Here is a 17,786-nt window from a genome sequence, read left to right on the forward strand (position 1 = left end):
GGAATAAAGTCAGAAGAACAATGGAGATGTTTTAATTCTTAAATTTATTTGGTTGGCAAGAAAGTTTAATGGAAACAGATTGTTTCACAAATGGAAATTATACCATTACTTACCTATTTTGTTGCACATGATGCCAGTGCTTAACTGGAAGCCAATCCTGATTTTCTGATTCTTCGTTAATTTACAGAATTGTTTCTCCTAAATTAATATTCGGATATAAATGTGATGGATTCTCAAACTCCAAAGCTTTTGATAGTAGCACACAATTTAACATGATCAAATTCTCCTAACCAGTTATGTTGCTGTCTTGGAGGAAATCATGCAGGAGATGAAGTATTCCCCTGTGCAGAAAGCAACCATCACTGTATTTCTGTTTTAGGCATCGGTGGCCACAGAGAAAAGGATGCCCTTTTCAGCCCACTGCTCAGTTGTTTCCTCGATCACAGGAGGAAGCAAAACAATGCCAGCAATATAGGAAGGCTTTTGTTTTACCAACATGCCTTGCTTCAGCCAAAGGCAAAACTGAAATATAACACTAATGAGGATGAATGACTGTGGACAACACTTCGGTGCACTGTTCCTCGTGTGCCACCCACTATCTCATTTTCTCTGTTTTCACATTTTTGTACAGCAAAACGTTCCCAGGGTTTAGCACTTTGGCGGAGGTATATATGAGAGTTTTTTGTATGACGCGCTCCGTTTGCGAGGTTTTCCTCCTGACCCTCAGCTGCACCCCTTGGGACGTCCTGCCAGCTGCGGGTACGGCTGATCTCTGAGTCACCATGCATTTGCTTGCAATTACTTGCCACCAAGCAGAAACAGGGGGCACAGCCACCTCCCGGGGGAACACGGCCGCCTCCCACCCTGTTAGCGCCGTCCGCGGTGCCCGGCGAGCGGGGCGGCCGCAGCCGGTCCGGAGGGAGCTTCGTGCCGTCGGCCTCTTGCCCTCGCCGTGTCTGTCACCCCTCGCCTCTGTCGCAGGGCGGCTGCCGTGTGTGCGCCGGTTCCCGGCGGCGTTACCCTGGCACCGCCTGTCTCCGCAGGGAAGGCGCGGTGGTCCCGCTGCAGCGTTTGGGAGCCAGCAGTGACCCCTCGCTGACTCGGGAGGCACACACCGCCAGAGGGCTGCTGTACTCCGCGACCGAGGCTGCACCAGATGGCCGCATGAATGCTACAGCCATTAATTGCCACTACATCTTCTGGGATCACAGCTAGATGCAGGCGCTGTGGGCATCCCCCTCTGGTTCTGTCTGTTTGTTCAGAGGAGTCTTCCTTTGCTCTCTTTGGAGCTGCGTTTTGTTTCCAGAATTTCCCCAGAATCTGCCCATGAATGCTGCTATTTCATTTTGTGTTTGTGGTATCTTACTGCATAAGGAACTGCAGCTATAACTTCTTCAGGGCAAGCACAAAGTATCCCATTGCTTTTCTACTATACCTGGCGCAGCAGGGACCAGAAGCGAATTGTGAACACTCACAAGTACAGCCGCCATCTACCCGACAGGAGATACCGGAGGATATTTGCAGTTACAGACATGTAACTAAAATGTTGTTTCTCTAGTCTGCATAAATGCTTCTTTGACATCTTTCTCTGCTAGGTTTCTCAAGCCCAAATTTAGTATCATTATTAAATAATCATCAGCATTTTACTCCTTATTCTTGCTTGCCTGAGCTCTTGCTACTGTCAGCAACCATCAAGATCATGGAAGGTCAGAAAAGAGCATTTAGTGGTAAAAATGTCAAGAATATTAAAAATAAATTCATGTTGATTATATCTACTTGTTCAACTGTCTCAGGCTCTGAATGCAAAGAAGTTTTCTTTTAGGCACAGCCAGCAGCACCACCCTGCTGCTAGGAAAATGTGATTTCCTTAAAATATCTGAGAGCTTTCATATTTTTATTTGCAATGGAGTTTGTAATCATTACTGTAAAACCCAAGACCTGTGTCAGCATGTGGAATGGGAAAGAGACTTATTGCTACTCCCTACTCAGCCCTTAGACTGAAATGCTATTTGGACCAGAATTCTGACTTACTTTTCACAAGCTTTTTCTTTAGGAGTTTCTATTGAAATCAGTGAAGCCATTGCAGATATAAAAGGGCATTCAAAATGAATAAAAATTCTAGATTTTATGGGACACATATGAAAGCCCTCAGAAATCAGTAAGAAGTATTATGTGAATGTAAAATCTGGCATAGGCCCTGCAGTTAAATGAGCTGATCAACATCAATGCCCCTCTTCAGTGTTAAGCAATATTCTGCAGGTAGGTATGTATGTAGAAATGGGGGAAAACATTTTCTTTAGGGAAAAATATACTTTATTGATAGTATACAGATGTACCACGGTTTAACAGATTGAATCTTATTTTCAACTATGTTGTACCTATGTTTCAGCTTCAGTAAGGCTTTCCACAGGGTCCCACTTGACACCCTTATCTCCAGATTGGAGAGCCATGGGTTTGAAGGCTGGACCATATAGTAGTTAAGAAACTGGCTGGTTGGACGTGTCCAGGAGATTGTGAGCAGTGGTTCTTATGTCCAGGGGGAGGCCAGTGACATGTGGTGTCCCTCAAGGTTCTGTCTTGGGACTGGTGCTCTTCATTATTTTCCTTAATGACACAGAGGGTGGCATGGAGGGCATCCTCAGCAAGTTTGCAGATACAAAGCTGAGCAACGCAGCTGACACAACAGAAAGAGGGGATGTCATCCAGGGGAACCTGGACAAGCTTAAGAAGTGGGCCCACAAGAACCTCATGAAGACAGTCTGAGATTTGGCATTGTTTAGCATATAGAAGAGAAGGCACCAGGGAAATCTCATTGCAGCCATACATGACTTAAAGATTGCTCATAAAAAAGAGGGAGAGCAACTTTTACATAGATAAGAGTGATAGGATAAGGGGGAATGGTTTTAAATTAAAATAGGAGAGATTTAGATTAGATGTTAAGAAGAAGTTCTTTATTCAAAGGCATGGTGAGGCACTGGAATACATTGCCCAGAGAAGCTGTGGATGGCTCATATCTGGAAGTGTTCAGGACCAGCTTGAGTGAGGCCCTCACCAACCTGATCTAGTGGATGGCATTCCTGCCAGTGGCAGAGTGGGGGTTGGAACTTGATGATCATGAAGGTCCCTTTCAATTCAAGCCATTCTGTAATTCTATGTATTTATCTAAACTGTGAATCAGCCATAGTATAGTCTGCCACAGTGTAACATGCAAGAACATTTATTTATCTAATGCTAGAGCACTCCTTTTTATAGGTGCATTAACCGACATACACACGAGGCTTAATTTAGTATTTCATCTGCATTGGTCAACTGTGCCAGCTTCCAAAGGATTTTAAAAATACTTCCCAATTAAAATTACTGTGAAAGTGATAAATCAGAAGTTCTATTATTTTTTAATCTCTATAAGCATCATGCTGAAGACTACTTGTCAAGGGATTACGATTTAGCAACTATTTTCTGGCATAATTCTACATTTGAGAATTTTTAAGTAGCTTTGTACTTTATTGGAATCTCTCCTAAAACAGTGAATGAAATCAGAGTCACTCATCATGTTTGCTTCATTACTAATTGATAAACCAGTGCCTTCAGATGATGCCATTCCATTTAATGAATTGCTGATGATCCCCATTGACTGCATCTGTATTGAAAACAGGAAAAGAAGTTCAACTTGTAACTACACACAGAAGAAATATACTACTGCAGAAGACGACTGAGGTGTCACTCCACTGGGCTCTGCTATTCCAGATCCTTCACATATTTACTAAAGATATATGTAAAGATCCTTACATAGAATAACATTGTCTTTTTATCCTTATGGTATCTCTGCAACTTTTAAACTGGACTGAAATTTCTTGATACACTAGTAATGAATACTTCATCTGAGTTTAAGTAGAGGGACCCCTGTTTGGTAATCCTTATTTCCTCTTGAAGTATTATAGCAAATCAGTCTTGAGATTTTTTAGCCATTTATTTTTATGCTTTTTGTGAAGCGAAGCTCCTAACATGAGCATCCACCAGTGCTGTTTATTTAACTGGAATTCTACAGACTGTGATCACCTCTCAGAGTGGGTGCTTCACAACAAAAGCAAGTTTAGAATTTTCCTAATTTTAAACAGAAAGACATAGCTGCAAAATATGGAATGCATTAATTTTTGTAATTATATTTCTACCCTATGTGTAAATATCCATGGTACAGAGAAATCAATACTCCATAAATTTCCCTCTTAGTACTGGCTTCAAAGGTGCTTTAGAAAAAATAAAGCATGTAAATACACCAAAAGTGTGTAGCTAGTTTAGAGTTTGCTTCAGCTACAGAATGAAGCAAAGGTCAAGCTTTGAGGTTGAACACTTCTGAACTTTAAGGCTATTTTAGCCCAGAACTATGGCTGCATTTGGATGATGGAGTTTCCACTTGTAACTCCAAGTCACTCTAACCAGGGCTGCATTTTGTAGTAGGGTACTATTTGGCCTATTCTAGTGATGAGCTGCTTACCCTTTTAAAACTTGTATTCCCCACCTGTGTCCATAGAGTTGAAAGGTGATCTACTAGTGTAAGATACTAGTTTATTAATAACTTTGTTTTAGTGAAACACACACTCCGGCAGTGTAGCCATTTTAGAGAATGGGCACACAGATTTCATTTGCCAAAACCAGAGTTAATTTTAGATATAAATGCACAAAAAATGCAAAGGTCAGGACTTTAGCAAGTAATGAGAAGACAGAAATGGAAATAACAAAGAATTTCATCCAATGATTTATACATAATCTTGCATAATATGGAATGGAGTTCTGAAATTATTTTGTGACTGACATCAGACTTAAGTGATACCACTGTTGTCTTGAAGAACTTAACTCAGCATAAAATTATTGCCTTAGGAAGGAGCTCTTTGCATCAGACAGCAGTGATACTTGAATTGCTTAGAATTTAAATACAAATAAAACTTGACACAATTATTAAGCATTTGCTATGGCCTACCCACATCTTCTCTCCTGGCCTAGAAAACTGAAGTCATTACTGGCTCATATATGAGGATACAAAAGGCTCTAGCCTTAGTACTTGTGTGTGTTGTTCATACATGTCATATTCATAAAATGTTTCCTCACAGATATGGACTCCTATAATACCATCTACATATCTGCCAATCTACAGCTAAGTCACATTCTCTGATGGAAAGATACTTCAAAGTCCTGCATTTTGCTGAATAAGAGCCTCCAAGCCCAAGTAGGAGCAGACATTGCCTCCTCCTCGAAGTCACCCATGCCACATAACTGATATAAATAAAAGCTACATCAAATATCTTGCCTTTTCTGTTACTTTCTCAACTCCAGTCTTCAGCTCATGTACCATATTGCTGATTTGCTTAGCTTTGCTAAGGCTGTCATCAGGTAGCTCTTGATGGTGCTCAATATGCTGGTTAAAGTGGGACAGTGGTTCTTTCCAGGCTTGCAAAAGTTTCAGTATCACATGAGTTAGTTCTTCTCTCTTATAAATTTAAACAGTAGAGAACATGTCTGTTACTTTGCAGCAGATCATATGAATACTCTTAGTTTCATTATGAAATCTCAGTGGGATCAAGATTTACATCTGCAGTTTACTACTAAAACACCACTCTGTCACTGGTTATTTGTATATATATATATATAATAATACCTAGAAGTTGTATTTGTCATGTTTTCAGCTAACACGAGCAGGGCCATCTTTCTTTGCCCTTCCAGGGGACCTTCTAGAAGGACATTCTGGGGGAAACTCCTCACTCCATCACAACCAAACACCAAAATGTTAGCCTTTGTCTTTGTCTGTCTCCTAGAGGCAAAAGTTTCTCCCACTGGTCTATCCCCAACATGACAATTTGCTTTTTCTCTATATGAACAAACTCTTCCTACTCTAAACTAATAATGATTTTTTTCTCTTTGCCATCACAATGTGATGTAAACAAATTTGCAGTTCTTTTCCCCTTACCTAACTACTGATTCAGAGATTACTGTTATTTCTTTCTCCTGATTGCTTTTTATACTTTGCAGTGATACTGATTAATGTAACTTCTTTGCCACATACACAAGTATCTAAGTTTCTGTTCCACAGAGTTTGCCTCAACAAAATCAAAGGATGTCTGTCAATCATTCTGATGAAGTACTACTGCAATAGTAGGAGATACTAGTTATAATAACTAGTATTTATGATCAAATTTCAGGTATCACATTTACAGATTATTTTATAGATTTAAAATTCAACTAATTTAAGATTCAAATGCAATACCTCTCTGATGTGCACCTGTTTGGGGTCAAAACTTAGCAGCCTCTTTCATCCAGATTGTTGATGAAACTCCGGAAGCACAAAAACCTCTCTGCCTATCTCCAGCCCGACTGGAGTGGGGAACTATTACAGCATGATGAATGAGACATTTTGGGGTTCTGACAAGACAGGAGGTGTATTCCCCTTTCTCTAGGGAGGGGAGAAAGTAGGCGGTGTGACCCGCAGAGTCCCCTTCCCGTCCCCAAGCCTGGCGGTACCCTCTTCTGCCCTCTGTCCGCCGGCGCCGCCGTTCCCTTACCGGGATTTTTTGGGCGTATTCTTTGCCGTTGGGGGTCAGCATCCCCGACGTGTGGCACTTCCGAGCGGGCCTTCCCAGCTCGTTGTCACGGGGAGGGAAGTGTTTTTCCTACGGGGGAAGAACACCTAAACGTGGACCGAGAGGCACCGCCACCCCCCTACATCCCCCGCCTTTTCCCCTATCCGCTCCCAGGGCGGCGCAAGCCCCGCTCCGCGGCGGCGGGGCCGGCCCGGCACTCACCAGCTCGGCGTAGAGCGCCGTGGAGAGGCTGTGGATCCTGCCCGAGTGCCGGATCACTCGGTCGAAGAGATCGGCCACGGTCAGGGGGTGACAGCCGGCGTCCCCCGGAGCGCAGACCAGCAGCCACAGCAGCGCCAGCGCCGCAACCGCACCTGCGGAGAGGGCGGCGTTGTCGGGGTATGGAATGTCGGGGTGCGGAATGTCGGGGTGAGCCCCGGCCCAGCCCGACCCCGCCGCCCGCCCCCTCACCTGCCCGCCCCGCCGCCCGGGCCATAGCGCTGCGGAGCCCGTGCCCGGCACGGAGCGGCTGCGATCGGCCGGCGAGGCCCCCGCATCCCCTATATATGCCGGGATCGCACGGCGGTGACGGGTGGCTCCCCTGACGTGCGCAGCCCGCGGGCACCGTGAGTCAGCCCGCCCGGAGCGGCGCTCACGGCTTGGCGGGCGGGCGCGTCCCTCGCACCAGCGGGACCGACTGCCCTCAGCAACCCACCGCGGCCGGCAGAAACGGGACTGACTCCTGGGCTCGGTGCTGGGGCCGTACCGACCCCCACAGCCCGTCACAGCCCTCTCGTGGGCAGAGAGGGGCGGCTCCGGCCCTCGCACAGAAGTGGCGTGGTCCGGTCAATCCCAGCGCATCCGAGGGGGTAAGGGTGGGAGAAAGGAGACTAGGAAAACAAATTGCTTATGTTCGTGGTAATGGGGGTTTACAAAAGGGCAGGAATGGGCAAAATGAGGGGTAGGAGAGAAGCCTGCTCTGATGACATTCATCTCTTAGCCATGTTTTCAAATCACACTGTTATGATCAGCTCGGCTGCTCCTGCTCCTTTGCAGGTGGTGAGAGATAAGACTGCTGAATAGCTGGTGACTGCATGGTCGGTGGTGCAAATATACCACCGGATGGTTGATGCCATGAAGCTAAGTGCTCAGGGAGTAGTGCAGCAAAGGATTTAGATCAGGATCCCTAAAGGGGTGCAAGTCCTGTGGACATGGTTGGTGTCCTCTATTTTGGGGCACAAGATCCTAAGCAACCCTCAGGACATTTAAGAAAAGTTGAGATCCTGGTCATGAGGAAAATTAGTTGACTCGGCCCTTCTTACTGGGGTTTTTCACTGCCAAGGGAAAAGTCTACTCAGAAATGAGGATACATGTGACATGAAATTGCTATCTTTTCTCCCCAGCCATTATGCTGGAGTTATGTATCTGTTTTCTAGCCCCCGAATCCTGATTTTGTGTATGAAAAATGGAAGGAACATACTTCTGCCAGGGTCCCTCTCCCTCTCCTCACCTTTTGAGGGCAGCTGGGTGACTAGAACTCATTCTGGAGGTAGAAGACATGAGTTTGACTAGTTCTTGGCCAAGGTGAAATGGAACTCTGTCACCTATATTCTGTGTGGGTACTTAAAAAACTGGTAGAAAACAAGTAGAGGTAGCTACTTCTCTAGCCAGATCTTAAAAGCAATTGTCTGCCACTGCTTCTGCATAAAATCAAGAGGCATTTCCAAGGGACTCGTGTTTAGAAAGGCGGGTAGCCCAATGGGTCTACAGGATAATTTCAACCCCTCCTTTTTTAGAGCTTCTAAAATTAATTTTAAAACCAGTTTCCTAAGATGTGCCTAACGAATAAAACAATGCAGGTGATTTCAGTGTTTAATGATGCTGAGCCGGTTCTTACTGGGGACCATACTAATATGGCAATAGCTCTGAGCTCTTTGCTAGCTGATAAACTGCTTAATGGCTTGTGGTCCAGGGGAAGGGTTGGAATATTAATACTAATTCTAATAATTATCATAAAACAAGCAATCATGTGAGGATGCAATATGACAGGATCTGAAAACCATTTGTAGTCTGCATATGGGAAACATGGATCACTGACTTTTTTATTGGCCAATAGCCATTTTCTTTTCTTTTTCATGTATTTTGGAGAAATCCTGATATATGCACATCTTAAAAAGTTTCCTTAAAATATTAATTTTTTAAGATTTGAAGGAGCAATGAACTTGAACTCTGGAAAATGTAAATTACTTGAACAGCAACTCTGCCCCTTGCAGCTTGCCAAAGATTTATAGTGCAAGATCAACTGGAGTTCATCATGTATTCAAGAATCTCTCCTGAATTTACATCGTGAAGGAGTAGATGCTGGAATGAAAAGCTTTGTTTCAATCAAATACTGTATACTATTGATTTGAACCTTTTCCCATAACAACAGGCACATTTTACAGCTCAAGAAGGGACATGTCACACACTTCTGCTCTGAAAGTTGGCAATACAAGCTCTTGAATAAAACAAGATGAAAACTAATTTCCCTTTCAAGATCCAGGTTACATAAACTACCTACTTAGAGAAGTAAACCACTTTCAGAAGGCCGGATCTCAGATCTGTGGTTTTTTTCTGACTTCTGTAAACAGAATTACTTCATGTAGAATTGCTTGACTTTTCTCTTCTCTATAGAAACATCTGTCCAATTCATGTCTCCCTGCTTTTGTATAGTAATCATCTTGCTGATTTTGTCTTTATTTGTGTTGCTCTTGATTGTTGCAATCTTGAGACTCCAAAGACACAGACAATAAATACAAAGTAAGTAAAAACACATAGTATTTTCCATTCCATCTATTGATATAGCTGGGAAAATGGAAGCCATGTTTTTAGGAAGTGCGAGCTTATCCAGAGTGAAGCTGAAAAACTGTCTGCTTGATCAACTGTCAATTTTTTTTAAAAAAATCAATTGTCTGCAAACCTCATCCTGCTCTGGGGTTGTTGTCATATATAGCAAGAGTTCTATTGTCATTATAATGCAAAGGTTCCATATTGCTAGAGTTTCATACCTCCTTGATGTTTCTCACAGGCACCTCCTCTAAGCACTGCCTCTTCCTTGTTCTCACAGCAGCCAACTGACTCCAGCCCCCCCTCAACCAACCAATCCACACTTTTATAACACTCTTCTTATTGGCTACAGCTGTGGCCTGTTAACATCAGGCCTACTCCTAATATTTAGTAATTGGTTCAGCTGCAACTCTTTAGGGGATAAGATTACATTCTATACCGCCTTCATTTACCCATACTTTATCCCCGTACAGTGGGTTGTATATTTCTTGCCTTTATATCTTTCTACTTCTCCTTCCTTTCCCTCTTCACAGTTCAAACATTTTTTAGTCCTCTCATTTAAAGCAACTGGTTCTTGTTTCCAGTTGTCACTCTGGGCAAAATCCTTCCCTATCCTCCATCTCATTAAATAACTCACTGAGAAGTTGCTTCTATTCAGTAATTCACTAATCTCTGGTGATGCATGGTTTTGCCTGTTGATTCTAAGTTGAGCTCAGGGTGATGAGTATAGAGTGAGCTAGTGCAGAGGAATCTCATTTTCTGTTTGCAAATGTAGCCCAGGAGCTGAGGGAGCATGTGCTTGATGCATCAAATGAAGCTGATGCGCTGCTTCTTTTTCTACTCCTCTGCTGGGCAGCCTCATGCAGACATTGCATTTTTGCCTCCCTTGGGGCTGCAGAGATGTCTACTATTTGTGACTGTGATTGTAGCACACAAGTAGAGAGAAACATGGTTTTGAAACATCTGCTCTATTCCAGCCCTCTGGAGGAGATGAATTCCTTAGCTGGTGTGCTGGCTGCTCATGAGAATGAACTTCTGCGCCATTTTAAGCAAGACCTGTATGCACGTAAAGTTTCAATAAAACTGAAGATATAGAGCCAGTTACAAACTTCAGGTACTTTAAGTTCTGGAACCCTTCATTATTATTATAATGTGCTATTTTACATCCTACTAAAATGGTAGAATCAACTGTGTAAGGACAAGATTGCAGTCTGTGTGGAGTGCCTGAGCAGAATATTGCCATGCTATACAGATATTACTGTAAATCAATGATTTTCACCATACTAAGCATCATGCAAGTCAAGTGGGAAAATTCAATGTCTTAATGCTTTATTTATGATTTTTTTAGGATATTGTTTCAATTTATATTTTTTAAGATGAGAACATTTCTGTTCTCATCCCTGTTGGCTTCAGTGGGCTTACTTATATGTGTCAATTTAGATCTATCTGATCGAAGATTTCCGTAATATTGATTCGGGAGGACAGATCGAATCACAGGAGAAATAGGTGAAAACTTTCATCCTCACAGACACTTGAAAGGGTAATACACCCTATGAAATCTAAAATGGGAATTGTAGATCCTTTTCTACAAAAATTTTTGTTTGTGAAATTTAATTATATCAAATTGACGTAATATATTAGATAAAAAATCTTGTATATTTCAGTTCTGCAATTGGTCTTGAATGTAGCCTGGATAAACAAATTGGATTTCAGCAGGAAAGGTAGAATATATAATTAAAATGTTTAATACTATTTAGACAATGAAACCTTGGGGGAAAAATATACTGCATTCTGGGATGATCAATTCCATTGATGACTGCTCTCACTTATAAATGAAAATATTTCTAAAAAATATTTCAAAAAAAATTGAAAAAGACAGAGACATGGTTGAATCCTACAACTTGAAAATTAACAGATGTTCTTACTGTCTTAATATTACTGAGAGGGGTGAGGTGTCATATTTTACCACCTGCAGATTTTGGGAAATCCTATGACGGAACTTCATTTCCCTCTAAACATATATAAAGGTGGTCTGTGAGGAAATAAGCGGCATGGCAAAAAACAAAAACATGCCAAAACTAAGCTCACAGATGTTGCAAAAGCAGGGGAAAAAGTCAAGGAGGAAGACAAAACTTGGAGGGGAAAATAGAATAGACATGGCATGGGTGCTTATTAAAAAAAAAAAAAAAAAAAAAAAAATTTCCCATATGCTATCAAGTGCAGGCAGATGCAGCAAAGCTTGCCAAAATGGATCCCCGCTGAAGGCCAAAAGACAGAAGAAGGACTTAGAAACACGCTGGAAAGGAGATAGCATCAAAGGAATTGCAATTGGAGGAGAAAAAAAAGAAAACTGGGAAATTTGGGCCATTTTGTGACTACTAAAAAATGGACAGGAATTCTATCAGAGCAGTGCAAAAAACTAAAACATGCCAAAACTAAGCTCAGAGACGTTGCAAAAGCAGGGGAAAAAGTCAAGGAGGAAGACAAAACTTGGAGGGGAAAATAGAATAGACATGGCATGGGTGCTTATTTAAAAAAAAAAAAAAAAAAAAAAAATTTCCCATATGCTATCAAGTGCAGGCAGATGCAGCAAAGCTTGCCAAAATGGATCCCCGCTGAAGGCCAAAAGACAGAAGAAGGACTTAGAAACACGCTGGAAAGGAGATAGCATCAAAGGAATTGCAATTGGAGGAGAAAAAAAAGAAAACTGGGAAATTTGGGCCATTTTGTGACTACTAAAAAATGGACAGGAATTCTATCAGAGCAGTGCAAAAAACTAAAACATGCCAAAACTAAGCTCAGAGACGTTGCAAAAGCAGGGGAAAAAGTCAAGGAGGAAGACAAAACTTGGAGGGGAAGATATGAGGGACCTAGCATGGACTCTTAAAAAAAACTAGAAAAAAAAGAAAAAAACGTTTTAAAAAGTTCAAGGCATCAAAAGGCACGGCATGTCATCAAGTCCAGGGACATGCACCAAAGATTCCTCTCTTAGTGCCCATTGAAATCGCAAGATTCCGTTTCCCTTCCCGAAAGGAAATTTCATTTCCTTTCGGGAAGGAAACGGAATCTTGCGAATCCGTAAAGAAAGGCTTACAAACACTCTGGAAAGGAGATAGGATCAAATGAAATGCAATTGAAAAAATCCGCAAAAAAACAGAAAATTGGGAGTTTTGGTGTCTTCAAGAAATGGTCTGGGAGGAAATCAGCTGCATTGCAAAGGACCAAAACATGCCAAAACTAAGCTCAGAGACGTTGCAAAAGCAGGGGAAAAAGTCAAGGAGGAAGACAAAACTTGGAGGGGAAAATAGAATAGACATGGCATGGGTGCTTTATTAAAAAAAAAAAAAAAAAAAAAAAAATTCCCATATGCTATCAAGTGCAGGCAGATGCAGCAAAGCTTGCCAAAATGGATCCCCGCTGAAGGCCAAAAGACAGAAGAAGGACTTAGAAACACGCTGGAAAGGAGATAGCATCAAAGGAATTGCAATTGGAGGAGAAAAAAAGAGAAAACTGGGAAATTTGGGCCATTTTGTGACTACTAAAAAATGGACAGGAATTCTATCAGAGCAGTGCAAAAAACTAAAACATGCCAAAACTAAGCTCACAGATGTTGCAAAAGCAGGGGAAAAAGTCAAGGAGGAAGACTAAACTTGGAGGGGAAGATATGAGGGACCTAGCATGGACTCTTAAAAAAAACTAGAAAAAAAAGAAAAAAACGTTTTAAAAAGTTCAAGGCATCAAAAGGCATGGCATGTCATCAAGTCCAGGGACATGCACCAAAGATTCCTCTCTTAGTGCCCATTGAAATCGCAAGATTCCGTTTCCCTTCCCGAAAGGAAATTTCATTTCCTTTCGGGAAGGAAACGGAATCTTGCGAATCCGTAAAGAAAGGCTTACAAACACTCTGGAAAGGAGATAGGATCAAATGAAATGCAATTGAAAAAATCCGCAAAAAACCAGAAAATTGGGAGTTTTGGTGTCTTCAAGAAATGGTCTGGGAGGAAATCAGCTGCATTGCAAAGGACCAAAACATGCCAAAACTAAGCTCAGAGAGGTTGCAAAAGCAGGGGAAAAAGTCAAGGAGGAAGACAAAACTTGGAGGGGAAAATAGAATAGACATGGCATGGGTGCTTATTTAAAAAAAAAAAAAAAAAAAAAAAAAAAATTCCCATATGCTATCAAGTGCAGGCAGATGCAGCAAAGCTTGCCAAAATGGATCCCCGCTGAAGGCCAAAAGAGAGATGAGGGACTTAGAAACACGCTGGAAAGGAGATAGCATCAAAGGAATTGCAATTGGAGGAGAAAAAAAAGAAAACTGGGAAATTTGGGCCATTTTGTGACTACTAAAAAATGGACAGGAATTCTATCAGAGCAGTGCAAAAAACTAAAACATGCCAAAACTAAGCTCACAGATGTTGCAAAAGCAGGGGAAAAAGTCAAGGAGGAAGATTAAACTTGGAGGGGAAGATATGAGGGACCTAGCATGGACTCTTAAAAAAAACTAGAAAAAAAAGAAAAAAACGTTTTAAAAAGTTCAAGGCATCAAAAGGCATGGCATGTCATCAAGTCCAGGGACATGCACCAAAGATTCCTCTCTTAGTGCCCATTGAAATCGCAAGATTCCGTTTCCCTTCCCGAAAGGAAATTTCATTTCCTTTCGGGAAGGAAACGGAATCTTGCGAATCCGTAAAGAAAGGCTTACAAACACTCTGGAAAGGAGATAGGATCAAATGAAATGCAATTGAAAAAATCCGCAAAAAACCAGAAAATTGGGAGTTTTGGTGTCTTCAAGAAATGGTCTGGGAGGAAATCAGCTGCATTGCAAAGGACCAAAACATGCCAAAACTAAGCTCAGAGACGTTGCAAAAGCAGGGGAAAAAGTCAAGGAGGAAGACAAAACTTGGAGGGGAAAATAGAATAGACATGGCATGGGTGCTTTATTAAAAAAAAAAAAAAAAAAAAAAAAAATTCCCATATGCTATCAAGTGCAGGCAGATGCAGCAAAGCTTGCCAAAATGGATCCCCGCTGAAGGCCAAAAGACAGAAGAAGGACTTAGAAACACGCTGGAAAGGAGATAGCATCAAAGGAATTGCAATTGGAGGAGAAAAAAAAGAAAACTGGGAAATTTGGGCAATTTTGTGACTACTAAAAAATGGACAGGAATTCTATCAGAGCAGTGCAAAAAACTAAAACATGCCAAAACTAAGCTCACAGATGTTGCAAAAGCAGGGGAAAAAGTCAAGGAGGAAGATTAAACTTGGAGGGGAAGATATGAGGGACCTAGCATGGACTCTTAAAAAAAACTAGAAAAAAAAGAAAAAAACGTTTTAAAAAGTTCAAGGCATCAAAAGGCATGGCATGTCATCAAGTCCAGGGACATGCACCAAAGATTCCTCTCTTAGTGCCCATTGAAATCGCAAGATTCCGTTTCCCTTCCCGAAAGGAAATTTCATTTCCTTTCGGGAAGGAAACGGAATCTTGCGAATCCGTAAAGAAAGGCTTACAAACACTCTGGAAAGGAGATAGGATCAAATGAAATGCAATTGAAAAAATCCGCAAAAAACCAGAAAATTGGGAGTTTTGGTGTCTTCAAGAAATGGTCTGGGAGGAAATCAGCTGCATTGCAAAGGACCAAAACATGCCAAAACTAAGCTCAGAGACGTTGCAAAAGCAGGGGAAAAAGTCAAGGAGGAAGACAAAACTTGGAGGGGAAAATAGAATAGACATGGCATGGGTGCTTATTTAAAAAAAAAAAAAAAAAAAAAAAAAAATTTCCCATATGCTATCAAGGGCAGGCAGATGCAGCAAAGCTTGCCAAAATGGATCCCCGCTGAAGGCCAAAAGACAGAAGAAGGACTTAGAAACACGCTGGAAAGGAGATAGCATCAAAGGAATTGCAATTGGAGGAGAAAAAAAAGAAAACTGGGAAATTTGGGCCATTTTGTGACTACTAAAAAATGGACAGGAATTCTATCAGAGCAGTGCAAAAAACTAAAACATGCCAAAACTAAGCTCAGAGACGTTGCAAAAGCAGGGGAAAAAGTCAAGGACGAAGACAAAACTTGGAGGGGAAAATAGAATAGACATGGCATGGGTGCTTATTAAAAAAAAAAAAAAAAAAAAAAAATTCCCATATGCTATCAAGTGCAGGCAGATGCAGCAAAGCTTGCCAAAATGGATCCCCGCTGAAGGCCAAAAGACAGAAGAAGGACTTAGAAACACGCTGGAAAGGAGATAGCATCAAAGGAATTGCAATTGGAGGAGAAAAAAAAGAAAACTGGGAAATTTGGGCAATTTTGTGACTACTAAAAAATGGACAGGAATTCTATCAGAGCAGTGCAAAAAACTAAAACATGCCAAAACTAAGCTCACAGATGTTGCAAAAGCAGGGGAAAAAGTCAAGGAGGAAGACAAAACTTGGAGGGCAAGATATGAGGGACCTAGCATGGACTCTTAAAAAAAACTAGAAAAAAAAGAAAAAAACGTTTTAAAAAGTTCAAGGCATCAAAAGGCATGGCATGTCATCAAGTCCAGGGACATGCACCAAAGATTCCTCTCTTAGTGCCCATTGAAATCGCAAGATTCCGTTTCCCTTCCCGAAAGGAAATTTCATTTCCTTTCGGGAAGGAAACGGAATCTTGCGAATCCGTAAAGAAAGGCTTACAAACACTCTGGAAAGGAGATAGGATCAAATGAAATGCAATTGAAAAAATCCGCAAAAAACCAGAAAATTGGGAGTTTTGGTGTCTTCAAGAAATGGTCTGGGAGGAAATCAGCTGCATTGCAAAGGACCAAAACATGCCAAAACTAAGCTCAGAGACGTTGCAAAAGCAGGGGAAAAAGTCAAGGAGGAAGACAAAACTTGGAGGGGAAAATAGAATAGACATGGCATGGGTGCTTTATTAAAAAAAAAAAAAAAAAAAAAAAAATTCCCATATGCTATCAAGTGCAGGCAGATGCAGCAAAGCTTGCCAAAATGGATCCCCGCTGAAGGCCAAAAGACAGAAGAAGGACTTAGAAACACGCTGGAAAGGAGATAGCATCAAAGGAATTGCAATTGGAGGAGAAAAAAAGAGAAAACTGGGAAATTTGGGCCATTTTGTGACTACTAAAAAATGGACAGGAATTCTATCAGAGCAGTGCAAAAAACTAAAACATGCCAAAACTAAGCTCACAGATGTTGCAAAAGCAGGGGAAAAAGTCAAGGAGGAAGACTAAACTTGGAGGGGAAGATATGAGGGACCTAGCATGGACTCTTAAAAAAAACTAGAAAAAAAAGAAAAAAACGTTTTAAAAAGTTCAAGGCATCAAAAGGCATGGCATGTCATCAAGTCCAGGGACATGCACCAAAGATTCCTCTCTTAGTGCCCATTGAAATCGCAAGATTCCGTTTCCCTTCCCGAAAGGAAATGAAGTTTCCTTTCGGGAAGGAAACGGAATCTTGCGAATCCGTAAAGAAAGGCTTACAAACACTCTGGAAAGGAGATAGGATCAAATGAAATGCAATTGAAAAAATCCGCAAAAAACCAGAAAATTGGGAGTTTTGGTGTCTTCAAGAAATGGTCTGGGAGGAAATCAGCTGCATTGCAAAGGACCAAAACATGCCAAAACTAAGCTCAGAGACGTTGCAAAAGCAGGGGAAAAAGTCAAGGAGGAAGACAAAACTCTGAGGGGAAAATAGAATAGACATGGCATGGGTGCTTATTTAAAAAAAAAAAAAAAAAAAAAAATTCCCATATGCTATCAAGGGCAGGCAGATGCAGCAAAGCTTGCCAAAATGGATCCCCGCTGAAGGCCAAAAGACAGAAGAAGGACTTAGAAACACGCTGGAAAGGAGATAGCATCAAAGGAATTGCAATTGGAGGAGAAAAAAAAGAAAACTGGGAAATTTGGGCCATTTTGTGACTACTAAAAAATGGACAGGAATTCTATCAGAGCAGTGCAAAAAACTAAAACATGCCAAAACTAAGCTCAGAGACGTTGCAAAAGCAGGGGAAAAAGTCAAGGAGGAAGACAAAACTTGGAGGGGAAAATAGAATAGACATGGCATGGGTGCTTATTTAAAAAAAAAAAAAAAAAAAAAATTCCCATATGCTATCAAGTGCAGGCAGATGCAGCAAAGCTTGCCAAAATGGATCCCCGCTGAAGGCCAAAAGACAGAAGAAGGACTTAGAAACAGGCTGGAAAGGAGATAGCATCAAAGGAATTGCAATTGGAGGAGAAAAAAAAGAAAACTGGGAAATTTGGGCCATTATGTGACTACTAAAAAATGGACAGGAATTCTATCAGAGCAGTGCAAAAAACTAAAACATGCCAAAACTAAGCTCAGAGACGTTGCAAAAGCAGGGGAAAAAGTCAAGGAGGAAGACAAAACTTGGAGGGGAAAATAG

At 41.5% G+C, this 17,786-nt stretch overlaps 1 protein-coding gene across 2 annotated transcripts; it reads right to left on the reverse strand.

Moving 5' to 3' along the window:
- Positions 1-2,929: 2,929 nt before the first annotated feature.
- On the reverse strand, positions 2,930-7,170 carry LOC129119905 (prolactin-like). Of its 2 annotated transcripts, XM_054632148.2 has the most exons (5): positions 7,041-7,170; positions 6,792-6,943; positions 6,552-6,659; positions 5,303-5,482; positions 2,930-3,637 (listed from the first exon to the last, which is right to left on the reverse strand). In XM_054632148.2, the coding sequence occupies exons 1-5, from the start codon at positions 7,063-7,065 to the stop codon at positions 3,443-3,445; spliced, it is 660 nt and encodes a 219-aa protein (XP_054488123.2). In that variant the 5' UTR covers positions 7,066-7,170; the 3' UTR covers positions 2,930-3,442. The 2 variants fall into 2 exon arrangements, with proteins under 2 accessions (XP_054488123.2, XP_077035000.1); XM_077178885.1 differs by lacking the exon at positions 6,552-6,659.
- Positions 7,171-17,786: the final 10,616 nt, after the last annotated feature.

The sequence above is a fragment of the Agelaius phoeniceus genome, chromosome 5, assembly GCF_051311805.1.
Source record: "Agelaius phoeniceus isolate bAgePho1 chromosome 5, bAgePho1.hap1, whole genome shotgun sequence".
Taxonomy (NCBI): domain Eukaryota; kingdom Metazoa; phylum Chordata; class Aves; order Passeriformes; family Icteridae; genus Agelaius; species Agelaius phoeniceus.